This window comes from Zeugodacus cucurbitae, chromosome 5, assembly GCF_028554725.1.
Source record: "Zeugodacus cucurbitae isolate PBARC_wt_2022May chromosome 5, idZeuCucr1.2, whole genome shotgun sequence".
Classification (NCBI taxonomy): Eukaryota; Metazoa; Arthropoda; class Insecta; order Diptera; family Tephritidae; genus Zeugodacus; species Zeugodacus cucurbitae.
This window is the reverse complement of record NC_071670.1, coordinates 44,996,268-45,011,669: the sequence shown is the minus strand read 5'-3', so window position 1 is coordinate 45,011,669 and position 15,402 is coordinate 44,996,268. Positions and strand designations below refer to the sequence as shown.

The 15,402-nt window shown below is 37.9% G+C and overlaps 2 protein-coding genes across 2 annotated transcripts; one reads left to right on the top strand and one right to left on the bottom strand.

Annotated features, from left to right (window-relative positions):
* Positions 1-301: 301 nt before the first annotated feature.
* LOC105213738 (P3 protein) lies at positions 302-5,533 on the top strand. Its single transcript, XM_011186786.3, has 3 exons — positions 302-1,274; positions 2,902-3,725; positions 3,786-5,533. Exons 1-3 carry the CDS (start codon positions 1,037-1,039, stop codon positions 4,107-4,109), a joined length of 1,386 nt encoding a protein of 461 aa, XP_011185088.2. The 5' UTR covers positions 302-1,036; the 3' UTR covers positions 4,110-5,533.
* Positions 5,534-5,882: 349 nt separating this feature from the next.
* Positions 5,883-14,950, bottom strand: LOC105213736 (anaphase-promoting complex subunit 1). The gene is made up of 17 exons (XM_054231633.1): positions 14,709-14,950; positions 14,243-14,645; positions 13,999-14,184; positions 13,286-13,741; positions 13,107-13,230; positions 12,891-13,046; positions 12,637-12,829; positions 12,383-12,573; positions 12,194-12,301; positions 11,527-12,136; positions 10,503-10,763; positions 9,207-10,446; positions 8,593-9,133; positions 8,079-8,534; positions 6,955-7,209; positions 6,566-6,893; positions 5,883-6,474 (listed from the first exon to the last, which is right to left on the bottom strand). Exons 1-17 carry the CDS (start codon positions 14,730-14,732, stop codon positions 6,040-6,042), a joined length of 5,967 nt encoding a protein of 1,988 aa, XP_054087608.1. The 5' UTR covers positions 14,733-14,950; the 3' UTR covers positions 5,883-6,039.
* Between the last annotated feature and the right edge of the window lie 452 nt (positions 14,951-15,402).

The window sequence follows — 15,402 nt, the reverse complement described above, 5'->3', positions numbered from 1 at the left end:
TCGCTGAATCATGTTTTTTTTTGTTATATTTGTGCCACATACACTTCATTTCACAATTGTATTATTTGCCGATCATAAATAAAAAACAAAAACAAAAAAGATAAAAATCTTATCTCAACGCAAACAAGTTACAACAAAAAAAACAAACGAGCAAAAAATACAAAAATACAATTTTATCGCATTTGCGTGACAAAGATGTTGCTGCTCTTAATATAGAGCAGCCGAACTAAGTGGTGATTAAATAGAATATTAGTGATAAAGAAAACATTAAAAAAATATATTTAGTAAAATTGTGCTGTACTCACTAATCGCAAAAGACCTTCATTCACGTTTTGCTGCTGCCGCTTGCTGGTCGGACGGATGGACGCGCACAGTCGTATGAGCAAAAGAGCATGAAGCATGCTTGAGACGCGAGTTGACTGTTGACTTTTTGAGTGTAATTTTTGTGATTTTCTCTCCGCTTTCTTGGTGCGCAGCGCTCACACGCAAGCCGCGCTTAGACAGTGTAGCGGTAAAAGCGCTCAATGTTTGTTTTCACTAAATTATTGGTGTCTCGACTTTTGACTGGCTTCGTCGGTGTTTGCACATAATAATTACATATATTTTCGTCGCGTTTCGTGTTTTTCGGCATTTTGTGTTGTGATTTAATTTCGCTACGATTTATTCCATTTACTTTCTAGTAAATAGCAAGAAGCTGTTGTGAAGTATGATGTAGAATAAGATTGAAATGTGAAGAGGCAAAAATAAGAAAGTGCATATATCTAAAAGTTATCCACTCAACACTCGCGTTGTGTGATAAGCAGTGTGTTAATATATATGTATATAGAACACCTCCACCCCCCACACACACCTCCAACTGCAAACTTTAACAACTTTTTAGTGTTACAATTGGCGTAATGAAGTGATCGTTTTAATTTGTATTTCGTGTTGTTGTTATTTCTACGCGCACTCGAACTGTTTTTATATAAATATATATGTACTTTAAAACCTCTATAATCACCTGTTGAATTGAATTGAATTGAGTTGCGCAAAAGCTATGTATTCGCGTACAAAATTAATTTGTGGCATTTTGCTAGCTGTGATTTCCACATTCGCTACAACAACAACAACAACAACAGCCAACACAGCAGTGCAACAAGTTACACCTTACAAATTGGGCGCGGAGAGCAAGCGCGACTTGTGGCCAGCCGCCCCCAGCTGGCATGCTCAATTCACGCCACAACAACTGCAATTGCATATGGGAACGAGTTCCGAAGTGTTGTTGGAACTGACAGGTATGTGTGAGTGTGTTTACAAAATGTACAAATGGAATGAGTGTAAAGCAAAGCGGTTAAAAATAATAGAATTGTTTATAATTGAGAGCAAAAAATAATAAAAAAAACAGTTACCTTTGGTTTACCGAAGGCCACAAAAAACGAAAAACTCTTAGAAACACTTAATATTAGTTAGAATTTTAGCAGTTATCATGCGCTCACGTCCATTTCTTATAAAATTATTTTTATTAGTTATTGAAAAGTACGTGGAAGAAATTTCAGCGTGATAACTCAAGCATGTAAAATTCGGAAACGAAGCGGTCAAGCTGAAGGTCAACGAGTTCTGTTGCCGAATTTCACTTTGGATTTAAGTTTTTGTCAATGTCATCGTGGTGAGATTTTTATACTCTCGCAACAAAGTTGCTAGAGAGTATTATAGTTTTTTTTTCACATAACGGTTGTTTGTAACACCTAAAACTAAACGAGTAAGATATAAGGTTATGTATATCAAAGTGATCAGGGTGACGAGTAGATTTGAAATCCAAATATCTAAATTAAAGTTCAGAAAGTAAAATTTGGTACAAAGCATCACTCTAAGGGGCATATTTGGATGTATTTTTTGGTAAAATGGGCGTGGAACTGTCCCTTACTAAGTTTTAATATATATCTCGTAAACTACTAAAGCTATACGAATCAAACTCGCTAGACTTGTTTCTTTTAGGCACTTCCTTATGCTGCGTAAAATCGGGTTATAACCACGCCTATCTCCCATAAAAAGGTTATGTTGAAAACTGCTAAAAATGCTTTAATTCAGTAAGGAAAAACAGCAGAAACCTTAAATTTCATGGTAAAGAAGGTATCGCAGGGCTACACTCAATTTGGTATACAAAATTTTAAATGAGCGTGTCTGTGCCCACTTATGGGTCAAACACCATATCTCAGAAACCGCACGACCAATTTCAACGAAATTCGGTTCGAACCATTTTCTTGTCATCCTAATGCTAAACTTTCAAAAAGTGGAGAAATCGATTCGCAACCACGCTTAGTGAAGATATCGGAACAAAACTTTGCATAAAAACTGTAAAAACACCGAAATCAGACAATAAAATTTTAAGGCTCCAAATATAGAACAATGAAAATATCGTTAACTCTCTCCAATATTCTAAAGAAATTCAAAGAAGATGTGTTTCAAAAATTGGCAAATCACGACAATATTTCCTCCAGCTACCATATACCTCATAAACGGGTTTTCAAACTTCCGGTGGACCAAATATCGGTTAATATGTGAGATATCTTAGCAAAAATAAGTGAGCGAATAGTCTTGAATATAATGTAGCTTGGTGGCAAAAATAGTTGAAATCGGTCCAGGAATTATCCCAGCCCCTATATACTATATATAATAATTTTCGTTATTTTAGTGGACTTTATTCCGAATATACAGGTCGAACAGGTGTGTTCTCATAATACAACAACATAATACAACTTTGTACATAAATAAATTGCGAGAGTAAAAACGTTCGGTTAGACCCGAACTTAGCCCTTCCTTTCTTGTTTTCAATTTTAATTAATAAAAAATGTATATTTAAGTAAGAATTTCCAACACTATCCACTACTTTTCATTTACATACATACACACTTACCTTTACAGATGTACCACTGGACGCCTCCTTTGAGGTCTTAAGTGAAAATCCACATCTCGCCAGTGTGGCGCAACTCATACCTGTCGATGTTATAAATCCCAACACACACTCGTGGAGCGGCAACGTCACCATCGATGCGCTCTTCCTCGGCTCCACCAAGGTGTATGTGCGCCGCGTCAATAGCAGCGAACGCGCTGAAGGTACACTCGCCTTGACAATTATACGACGCACGCGTGTCATCGATCACATATTCACCGGCTCCGTAGCGCTGCTCGTCTCATTGTTGTATATTAATTTTGGCGCCGCTTTAGATGTTACGGTACTGCGGAATTTATTGTCGCGCCCACTGGCGCCCATTATAGGCTTTCTAACGCAATTCATAATTATGCCATTGCTCGGCTATGGTTTGGGTGTGCTCATCTTTCCGGATTCACCAGAACTACAGTTGGGACTCTTCTTCACCGGCGTCTCGCCGAGTGGTGGCGCATCGAACATTTGGGCTGTCATTTTGGGTGGCAATATTAATCTCTCCGTGCTAATGACGACGGTCAGCAATTTCGCCGCTTTCGGCATGATGCCGCTGTGGATCTTTACGCTCGGTCAGCTGATTTTCGATCGTGCAAACATAACGGTGCCTTACGAAAATATTGCGACGTTTGCGGTATCACTGGTGGTGCCGCTCGCCATCGGTTTGGCCATACAACGTTGGTCGCCGCGTCTGACACGCGTGCTGGTGCGCTTACTCAAACCGATTTCCACTTGTCTCATCCTCTTTATTATCATCTTTGCGATTGTCACAAATCTCTACCTATTTGAGTTGTTCTCCTGGCAGGTGAGTGCAGAGCTTTCATAAAATGTATTTGATTTTTTAACAAGTGTTTTCCTCCCATAGATTATCGTGGCCGGTTTGGCGTTGCCTTGGCTGGGCTACATATTGGCTTGGTGCGCGTCGAAAGCTCTGCGTCGCAATGCTGTTGATTCCTTGACCATCGCCATCGAGACGGGCATACAAAACACCGGCATATCGATATTCCTGCTGCGTTTCAGTCTGCCACAACCCGAAGCCGATCTCACCACAGTCATACCCGTCTCGGTGGCTCTGCTAACGCCAATTCCACTGCTTGGCTTATATATTTACAAGCGTTGTGCCGAACGTGGCATCCGAGATGGACTGCCAGATACGCGAGAAACCATCACACCAACACATAGATATTAGTCGTTTAGATTAGTGAGTTCTAAAGTGGTCGTTCCTATTTATTTATCACAATCTCATGCAGCTTCCAACTGAAAATCGCTGTGGAACCCTAACATTCTAGGAGTTTTTAGTTGCTTTTTAACTTCGAGTTAACATCAATATAGATTTATTATTTGCTTTATTATGGAACTGCGAATTATATAGGTTTTTTGTGTTAACTGTGCTTTATCCCTAAAATTGTATTTTTATTTGATATTACGGTATTTTGTACTGTTATTATTTTATTAAACAGCTTTACGAATTTTTAATTAGTTTTGTTGATTTTACTCTAATTTTACAATCATTCAACACCTAAATGTAGGCAACGACTTATTATACTCTCGCAACAAAGTTGCTTAGCAACTGCCACGCCCACAAAATGGCGAAACCCGAAAACACATAAAGTGTCATAACTAAGCTATACAAAATTTGGTATAAAGATCGCACTAGGAAGTGTCATGTTTGAATGTAATTTTTTTGAGGAAGTGGGAGTGGCCTCTCCCCCAAATAAGTTTTTTTTTTGTATATATCTCGCAAACCATTAAAGCTATATAAACCAAACTTTCTGCAATCGTTTCCCTTAAGTACCCCATCAAACACCATGAAAATAGTTGAAATCAGATCACCTCCCATACAAAGGTTAGATTCAAAATTCCTAAAATTGAGTTAACTTACTAACGAAAAACGTCAGAAACACTAAATTTTACATGAGAAATGGCAGATGGAAGCTGCACTCAGATTAAAAATGGAAAATGGTTGTAGCATCGCCTACTTATTGGTCAAAAACCATATCTCAAGAACTACTCGACCGATTCGAATGAAATTCGATACATAATATTTACTTGGCACCCTGATAACACGGATGCAAAATGGGCGAAATCGGTTCACAACTACGCCTGCTTCTAACATAACTCAATTTTAAATTCCATCTGAATCATTCACTTTTAGTATCTACATTAGGAACCAATGAGGATAGCGGAATAAAACTTTACACGAATACGGTATTTGAGCTGTGGCATCAATTGTGAAAAAATTTTCGAAATCGGACTATAACTTTTCAAGGCCCCGGATATCGAACATGAAGAACTCAGTGTCAAAGGGTAACTTTTCTCCGAAAATATCGGTAAATCTCTCAGATATTTTAATTTAATTCAGAGGGAATCTTTTTCATCTAATAGTGTGTCTCTCTACCAAAAGTGGTTAAAATCGTGTCTTAACTCCCTGTAGCTCCCATATACCTAATTATTGGTTTTTCAAAATACGGTAGGTTTTATTCCGCATATATCGGTTAATATATGAGATATCTTAGCCAAATTATGCGAGCATATAGTTTTGGATATAGTGTACCTTGGTGGTGAAAATTGGTGAAATCGTTTCATAAATTACCTCAGCTCTCATAAACTAAATATGCTTAATTTCGTTATTCTAGTGGACCTTATGCCGAATATATGGGTCAAAGTGTGTTATCTTAATAAAAGTATATCAATAAATTGCGAGAGTATAAAATGTTTGGTTGCACCCGAACTTAGTTCTTCCTTACTTGTTTTAAAGTAGTTTTTTATTTGTGGAGGTTATGTTTTCGCTTTTTGTAGTATTTAAATTTTGATATATTATGAGCTTGCGATAAAAAAAAGGTCGGTATGGGATACCTTGATCCATCGAAACATCCTAAATGTAGGCAACATTTTATAAATCCTTGAAACGTTGAAAGCATTTCTTTCTTTCTTCAAAATTGTAAGTAAAGGCGCCGGTTCCTCTGCATTTGCAGCGTATTTGTGCAATAAATATTTATATTTCAACATAAAAAATCATCAACTTCGAACTGTTAACAAGCATAGTTTTTTTTCATTTGTTTCTGAAAGGCTGATTTTATTAGGTTTTAAGTTACAGCAAATTTGCTGACCTTTAACCTCTAAGTAGCTTCACTGTTACTGGTTTGCAGTAATATTTTAATTAAACAATGTATGGTTTTCACGTCCAAGTTGAGCTTTTTAAACTCATATAAATACCTTATGTAGTTAACTGTACCGCTTAGGTCAACCAAAATCAACAAGTTCGGCGTTAAATTATAGAAATTCACCACGGAAAAGAGTCGTGCCAATTCCACCGCAGACAATTCGTTGATAATACTTGGCGCCAAGCTGTTGCTGCTGATGAAGCTACGCAAAATAGACGCCATGGCTCGACGTGTATTCTCGATGAACACTTTAAATTTCTCCAAGAGCGCACCCATCAATTCGGCAGTTATGAGTGTGTGCGGCTGCGTATACTTTTCCATATACAAATCAATTAATTTTATTTGCCAAATATCATTGCATTCGGGTTTGCGTTGTACGCGTTGTATGAGCTGCAGGAAAACAAGAAAAAATAGAGGGAATTAATAATTTTTTTGCATAATCTCTCTTTCTCTCTTAAAATTTTATGGCAACTCAACTCACATTGAATGTCGTCAAATAAATGGGCAACACATGCATCTTATCCTTGATGACGGCATTGTAGAAGAGCATCGTCAACTGTTGTATTTTGAGCAATTCATCTTGCGTGATAATCTCCGCGTCGATGTGCAGGAAACGATCCGTGAAACTAGTAACAAATGGATCATTTGAGAAACGCTCCAATGCCGTGGCATTCACATGCCAACATGTATACTGTTCTGTGGTGAGAGTTTGCGCAAACAGACTCTTCAGACGATCGGGATCCTCGAGATGCGATAGGCAACCGGAACGTTTCTTAATGTCTATGCAGGCGGAATTCTCCAGCGCTTTGCTGCAAATGTAATGTGAAATAGTAATTTTAAAAGGGTATATAAATAGACTAGAAAACCTACAGTAACTGCGACCAATTGCGCTGCTTCTCGAAGCAAACCGGCCAATAATTGGCATCGTCCACAATCACCTTCTGCAAAGTGTGCAATGGCGGCAGCATACAAGGTGCCATTGGTAGGCGTCGCAACTCCTTACTGCCCACCTCCAGCACTGATATTTGACAGAGACATAACTTCTTCGTGTCGATGTCGCGTGGCAGAAAGAGACGTGGCTCAACGGCGAGCACATATAAGTGACGGAATGCTTGTAAATGATATCTGAAAAAGAGTGAGGAGAATTTAGAAATAATAGTAATATCAATACAAAACAAGTAAGGAAAGCAGAAGTTCGAGTGCAACCGAATATTTTATACTCCAATCCAAGGCTATACGCTTACTTAATTTTAATAAGATATCTCACATATTAACCGATATATGCGGTATAAAGCCCACCGGAATCATGATACCGACTATAAGGTATATGGGAGCTAGGTGAAGGTATGACCCGATTGTAACGATTTTTGGTACAGAGACACACTTTTAGAAGAAAAAGATTCCCTCTGAATTAAATTAAGATACCTGAGAGATTTAACGATATTTTCGATGAAAACTTTTCCTTAGGCACTGAGTTCTTCATGTTCGATACCCGGGTCCTTGAAAAGTTATAGCCCGATCTCAACAAATTTTTCACAAGTGATGCCACAGCTCAAATGCAGTATTTGTATAAAGTTTTATATCGCTATCTTCATTGATTTCTAATGTAGCTTCTGAACGAATCAGATGGAATTCAAAATTGAGTTATGTGGTAAGTAGTTGTGGTTGTGAACCGATTTTGTCCATTTTCCATCATCAGGGTGTCTAGAAAGTATTATGTACCGAATTTCATTGAATTTCGAGTAGTTTTTGAGATATGGGTTTTGATCCATAAGTGGGCGATGCCGTAGCCCCACCGGCAAAATTTCGAACCTATTTGGATCCGTAAGTTTTAGGTTAGGTTAGGTTAGTAGGCAGATCTCTGCATTTGCAGGAAGTTATAGGTTATAAACAAAAAAAATAATTCGCTTAAGATTGAATTAATTTAATTTTAATTTTCTCACAAAGCAAAATTCTCAAACTTTCAAAAACATTTTCTCCCTGCACATACATACCTATTATCGTTGCTGTGATTTGGAAATTTCGGAAAGAAGGCACATATGAGCGCCGCCACAGCTTCCGGTGTATTCGCAATGGTATAACGACCAGCGCCCAAAAACAACAAACCCAGCGACATGTGTATGGCCATCTGTGAGCCGAATGTAACATTCGGATTATAATTGACACGACAACGATCGCGAAAACTGATGCGCGAACGCAAATAGCGTATGATACGTAGCACTTCCAAGTCACCGGAGCCAGCGAATACCAAAGATATCGAGACTAGAATAACCATAAGACAATTCTCCACAGTTGTGTAGCCAGCAAATTCGAATACGTGTTTACTTTGGAAGCCAATAAATGTCTTTAGTGCTTTATGTAAGGTTTTAAAAGCTTCCTGATTCTCGCTGCCAGCATATTTCAGACCCATACAGAATGAGGCGCCCGCAATGACGTTGCACCAGGCCTGACTGTGAGGGATATGGAAACATTTTATTTATTTTTCAAACTCAACAAAATCGAACTTACGCTTCCGATTCATAATCCACGCTCGTCTCGTACTTATCGCCCCAGTAATAGGGACGTTCCAGATCAATTTTGAAATTTGACGGAAACTGTCCGAACAACCAATCAGTGTCGGACCTTATGTCGGACCAGAGTATTAGACCGCGTGCTATAGTGCGCAGCATCAGCAAGTCGGGTCGTACCAAATCGAGTAGATAATGTGTATTCGGTGGATTCATCCATTCGGCAACGGCACGATTACCGGTGTTGAAGAACATGAGACCGAGTGCTAGTGTCGCACCCGGCGCAGTTACATCGATGTTGACGTTGTCGCCTTCGCGCACTTGAAACGAAGGCAGTTTGTATTTCTCCTTTTGTGAGCCGGTGAGTTGACGCTTATTGCCGCCGACCATGTAATAGTGCAGCGTGTCGGGTATTTGCAGATCAAGTAAACCGGCTGGCGACTCACCCAGACCTAAAGTCACCAAGCCCAAAGCAAGGCCGGCGGTTAAAGCATACGACTCGCGCTCAACGCTGTTCTCCATTTCGGGTCCAGGTGGACGACCTATTGGATGAGAAGTAGAATTTCATATTTGTTTGCTACAACTCAAAAAATACTAAATTTCTTCAAAACTCACCGACTTCCTGCAGCAAAACCTCGGCTATGTGTCGCTTGGCAGAGCCCTGATACAAGAATCCAATACCCATCAATGAAGCCACCTGGATATTCTGTGGTATGTCCAACTCCAGCGCCGTAGTGGGCAACAGCGCTTCAATATGCACGCTCAACAGTTTCGTGGTTGTAGTATCCATAGTGCCGCGATGTGTGGCGGAGATGCCCAGCAGTAAACCGACGCTCGTCATCTCTTCGCACTTCACCAAATATTCATAAATACTCATGAAAGAGAGTGTTTTGAGATGACCATTCAGACCGAGACCCATAAGAAAGCCAGCATGTTCGGTGGAGACATCTTCTTGACCCTTCGGTTTATTGTAAACGATCCACGTGGAGTCCACATCGCGTGCATTTGGTGAAATTTTCAAACCAGCCGCCACACCATTGTGGAACGATGGCCACAGACTCATATTGGGTGGCAATTCAATTTGCTGCATTTCAACTGTGGCGCCCTTGACAGGCTCCTTGCCCGACAGGCACAACTTCGGTATCGGCATCAGTTCGGTGGGTGTTGGTATGGAGGTGCGCAGCGTAAACATGCCACGCCCTAACGGTAGCGCCATTGTGCGTTTGCACAAGGCGAATAGCTGCCGCTCCTGCTCCTCAATGAAACGATGATCGGTCATGCCGGGTTTCTGCACAATATCAATGAGCACCGGTTCCGAGGACGTGAGCAAGCGACGCACTTCGGCAATGCGCATGTCATCGGGAAAGCGTAAATTGAGCAATTTAGTGTCGATATTATCCATGCCATCGTCGAGTGCGGCCTCCATGTGTGATATGCCATTCGTGGCGGGTGGACAACGTGCCGACAGCGAATCTTCGGCGTCAACATGCGACTTCTGTTGCGGCCGACTCACCCCGTTAGCCGGTGAATTGTCCTGCAAAAGCGCATGTGCAACTAACTCTGTGCGTAAGATTAGCTCATAAGTGGCGGCTGAACAGCCGATAGGCGGCGAGAGACGTGCTTGCTCCAAACACTCAGCGATGATGAGATGCAGTGCGACGGGCAAACGTGCGATGTCAGCGCGTGTGATACCCATATTTAATAACATTTGTATGACTTGTTCCGAACGCGGCACATTCGTGGATATAAAACGTTTTGGTCGTTTCGGGTAGTACGAATGCACTGAGTCGGCGAATTCTAACGGTTTAATCCAGTCCTTAATTCTTTCTGTGCCATGCATTATCAGTGAGATGACCTTTGGTGAAAATAATATGTAATGAAGTGAATATTTGAGGTTTCACACACTCATACCTGTAGCACATTTCGACTCAAATCGTTTAGACCCTCCACATATGTGTACTGTGATGTGTCTCTGCTCTTCAAAATATGTTCCAACTGCTTGTAAACGCTTGGTGCAACACTTTGCAGCAGCTCTTTGGAGCGCATATGCGTGGCATGCTCCTCTGTAAGCTGGCACAATTTTTTCGTTGAGTATACGAAATGTGGAAAATCCAAGGTATAATGAAATGTATATGTTGTCAGTTGCATATCGAGTGCGAATTGATGAAGAAACTGTGAGAAACAAATTTATAAAAATTTATTATTATTATTATTTTATTGCAATTTATTAGACAAATTTAATTTATTTTTATTAAAATTTATTAGAAAAATTTAATTTTTTTTATAAATTTATTAGAAAAAATTAATTTATTTTTATTAAAATTATTTAAATAAAATTTATTAGAAAATAATATTTATATAATTTTTATATTAAAATTTATTAGAAAAAATTAATTTATTTTTATTAAAATTATTTAAATAAAATTTATTAGAAAATAATATTTATATAATTTTTATATTAAAATTTATTAGAAAAATATTTTTTTTTAATTTATTAGAAAAATTAATTTAATTTTATTAACATTTATTAGAAAAAATTAATTTATTTTTATTAAAATTTATTAAGAAAATTTAATTTTTTTTATTAAAAGTTATTAGAAAAAGTTAATTTTTTATTAAAACTTATTAGAAAAAATTAATTTATTTTTATTGAAATTATTTAAATAAAATTTATTAGAAAAAAATATTTATATAATTTTTATATTAAAATTATTAGAAAAATTTATTTTTTTTATTGAAATTTATTAGAAAAATTTATTTATTTTTATTAAAATTTATTTGAAAAAATTAATTTATTTTTATTAAAATTTATTAATTTTTTTATTTAAAGTTATTAGAGAATTTATTTTTTTATTAAAACTTATTAAGAAAATTTAATTTTTTTTATAAAAATGTATATAAAAAAATTTTAAAATAATAAAAAAAATTTCCAAACCTTAGCCAAATATGGCAAGCAATCATGCATGGTTTCATCCAGCTTAAAGTCTTCATACAACAAATGTAAACCATAGAAGATGGCCGGCAAGCAGCTAAACAAACTTGCGCTCACATCAATATTGCACACCGCTGCCGCAGCATGTTCCGTTTCCATTTTTGTACCATCGTTAGCGCAACCGCTACCATCTTTATCGAGCACAGCCAACATAAATTCCCAATCCGCAACGGTACCTTCAGTGATTTCATCGTTTTTACGTCGCTTCTTCGGCTCATCAGCATTATAGGAATATGAAGCGTTATTGGTAGGCTCATGTGTGGCTGCACCGCAACCCATGAGATCGGTGAGCACATTGCGAAAAATATCCCACTCTTGTGCGCCGCTGTAGTCGCGCGAACCCGGCGGATTACGTGCGCCATACCAACGCGTTATGAGCTGCATGAATTGTGTCCTATTCAAAATACGACGCATCGCACCCATACAACGTGAAATGAATTTGGTTTCATTAATTTGTGGTAACTCAATGCGATACATTTTCCCGAATGGGTAGACCAAAGTCAAGCGATTGCCAGCCGGATCGCGCAAACTCAAGCAAATGTTGCTGTTTTTACTGTAAGAAGCAGGAATTTAATTTTTTCTACGAATATAACCTCACTTTCAGCCTTACCGATTGGGAAATTGTGGTTGTAGCGGATGTACGGGCGATAAAAGATGTAATTCTTCTTCGAACGTTGTATCGGCGGGCTTCTGTATTGTGGGTAAGAGGCTGCTACGTCTGTAAAGTAACAGTAAAGAAATGTATAAAAAATATATGCAGAATTAACTAACATTAAAAGCTAAATTTCCGAAAACTTACCGTGGAAACGATGTGTTTGGTGATTTTCCAGCGAGTGTGCTTGCCGTTGCATTCGCTGTTGGCGTCAAATTGCCCGCACATACACTAGTGCTACCCATTGCTGCTGCCACATGCACTTTGGACACCAAAACAGCGCCGGTATATAAGATTAAACTGCCGGAAGGATCCAAAACGGCAATCATGCGCAGACGCTACAATGTAAATAAGCAAAAATTAATTTCATTTAAAGTTAAATTTACAAAAATAACAAATACCTCTAATGACACCGCATCTTTGGCGGGTATGCTTAAGCTTTTGCTTGATATTTTAAGCTCTTTCGTGCCATAGTTAACGAGCCGCACCAGCTGTAGCTTACAGGAGAAAGGTAGTAAATAGCAGAAGTATGTTTGTCCCACCAAGTCGGTGTGTATAAAAGCGCGGTTGGAGATTTCGCCAAATTCACGATTGCTAATCGGTTAATTAGTAGTTAATACAAAGCAATAATATGCAAATAAATAAAAAAACGTACCTTCCATGCGTGCTTTCGGTCCATATGTGTTCCAAACACAACTCCGGTACTATGGGCTTTGAGGGCTGCGCTTGTCCCACTTTTCTTATATCTTGCATTGATATAGAGTGCTGACCAATAGTGGACTGCAAGTGATTTAAGGGCGAAGCAGTACGACTTAATGTAGAAAAAAAGTGTTATTACAACAAATATTTACAGTTATTATTAAATATTTACTTTAAGTTACCAAAAGCACCACTCAGCGAATGCGCGCTTGTTAAAAATTTGCCAATATGCGCAGAATAATTAGGATTACCCAAGCTGGAGCGTCCCAAATGTGCGGTACTGTGTTTTGGTGTAGCTAAACAACAATAATTTTAGTAAAATTAAGCAAAATAGAAATTAAATTATTTAACCTTGTCCACCAATACCGCTACCAGCACCACGATTTAAAGAGTGTTGCGGCAGTCCACCAACTGTGCCGCCAAGCGCAGTTTCATTTTGTATGCCCACATATTGTATCTCCTCTTCGGTGGCTTTACGTAAACGCGCAATAAATTGCTTGCCTATTCTGTTGTCATATAACAGCACAAGATCTGAGCTTTCCGAAGTGTAGATTATATTGTAGTCGGACTCAACGAGATAGCCAACATTTGTTGACGTTTTACAGATCACCGGGCATATTTCTTGTAATGGATGTGCGAGCGAGAAGAGACGCGGCATTGAAATTGCGTGATTCTGTATAATGGCGCTGGAGGCTACTTTCTCCAAAAGTATGCCAAATGACGTTGGCCACACATGCGACACCGGGAATTCGAGATTACAGAGGTAATCTTCACCGTTACTGCAGTAAATGTGGAGTGCTGACTGATCTATATAATATAGAAAAAAATATTAAAAATGATATAGAAGAAAAATATTAAAAATAATATAAAAAAAAAAAATTAAAAATAATTTATTTATTTATTTATTTACAAGAATATTGAAACTATATCTAACTAAATTATAGAACAATATATTAAGTTAAAGCTATGGCATCTGGGGCCTTAAGCTAATATATTTCATAATATTTCATAAAACATTAATCAAATTATCAATAATTTACGCAATTAGTGTTGCTATTTCTTACCGATTAGGCAAATTGCGCTAAAGTCTTCTTCCTCCTCCGAATATGACTTTTTGTTGGTACCTTTGCTTTGACTACGTGCATCGCGCTTACCCGTTACAAATGACTTACTGCAGAAGAAAGCAAATTTGATTGGTGTCTCACAGGTGAAGCATAAACGCGGCATAACGCCATTCTCATCTAATAGGCCTGTTTCAATTAAATTCATTAAAATAAAATTTTATTCGAAGCACATTGTTACCAGCACCTTTTGTCCACACTGCTGTGTTCTTTTTTACGTATAATTCCTCTTCGGAATTAACAAGATACTCGCACATATAATCGACATCCGCAAGTGCCACACGCTGTTGCTGCAGCAAATATGCTTCATTGTCACCTTCATCTTTGTCGCACTGCGCATTTGTTGGCTTATTGTTTTGCCCATGCTTTTGTTCATTGTAATGATTGCCACGCGCTCTTGCTATATCTTCATTCAAATCCTCGAAAATTTCACGCACACACCAAAATTCATTATGCTCATCCGATGCGGAAATATTCACATTCTGCATGCGTTGTAGCAGCACATGTTCTGTGGATAAGTGATTGTGCGCTTTTACATCGGTGGGACCCGGATGCTCCTCAACCGCCTGACGACCCCGAGGAATGAACTCCTGCATAAAAAATATTAGATTATTAAACATTTATTTATAAATACAATTTAATACGCTGCTTACCAAAGGTTCAGAGGCGGCAATCATAACTTCGCTAGTTTCATCCAGATTTGCGAAATTTCCAGTTTGTAAGGGATTAAATAAAATTCAAACGCTTTTTGGTTTTTCGCAGAATGAATCCTGTTGAAAATAGCGTTAGTTTCGTTATTGTACAAGTATTTATTGTTTTTTTTTTTGTTGTTTCCCCGGCAAGTAATAGTTGTTAACAAAATTTCAACTTTCGCAGTTCTGTTCGATTTCCATTTTCGCAATGAATGTTTGCACATTAACCCATATGTGATTTGTGGGGGTTTCTAATGAGAATGTGCATATATAGTTGCAAATATTTATTTACATATCTTATTTATGTAATCTAAAACTTATTTTGATTAAAATGTGTAACAGGCATTCATAAATGAATAGAAAAATTAATAAATATTAACCTTGTTTGTTTTGCATTTGAAAGGGGAACGAAAAAGGGAGAAAAAATACCAATGTGCTTCATTACAATTTGAGTATATCTAAGTAGTATGGGAGAGCTATGGTCACACGATTTCGGACAAATAAAATCAATCAATCAATTAATAATGTTTATTTATTGTTTTAAATATGTATGTTCACGTAATTTACATAATAAAATAGACGAAAAATTTCTAGCCAACACTTTAAGGAACAAAATGTGTCGCGCAGGGTGCAATCTGAGCTATCAGTTTCCTCT

What these genes read in the sequence shown, in the direction of transcription:
- LOC105213738 (XM_011186786.3), top strand. Translation starts at nt 1,037, where the DNA reads ATGTATTCGCGTACAAAATTAATTTGTGGCATTTTGCTAGCTGTGATT. An exon ending in AGTGTTGTTGGAACTGACAG is followed by an intron (nt 1,275 to 2,901) that starts GTATGTGTGAGT and finishes TTACCTTTACAG; the next exon opens with ATGTACCACTGGACGCCTCC. An exon ending in TTGAGTTGTTCTCCTGGCAG is followed by an intron (nt 3,726 to 3,785) that starts GTGAGTGCAGAG and finishes TTCCTCCCATAG; the next exon opens with ATTATCGTGGCCGGTTTGGC.
- LOC105213736 (XM_054231633.1), bottom strand. Translation starts at nt 14,732, where the DNA reads ATGATTGCCGCCTCTGAACCTTTG. An exon ending in AAGATGCGGTGTCATTAGAG is followed by an intron (nt 12,574 to 12,636) that starts GTATTTGTTATT and finishes TTTACATTGTAG; the next exon opens with CGTCTGCGCATGATTGCCGT. An exon ending in CCAAACACATCGTTTCCACG is followed by an intron (nt 12,302 to 12,382) that starts GTAAGTTTTCGG and finishes GTTACTTTACAG; the next exon opens with ACGTAGCAGCCTCTTACCCA.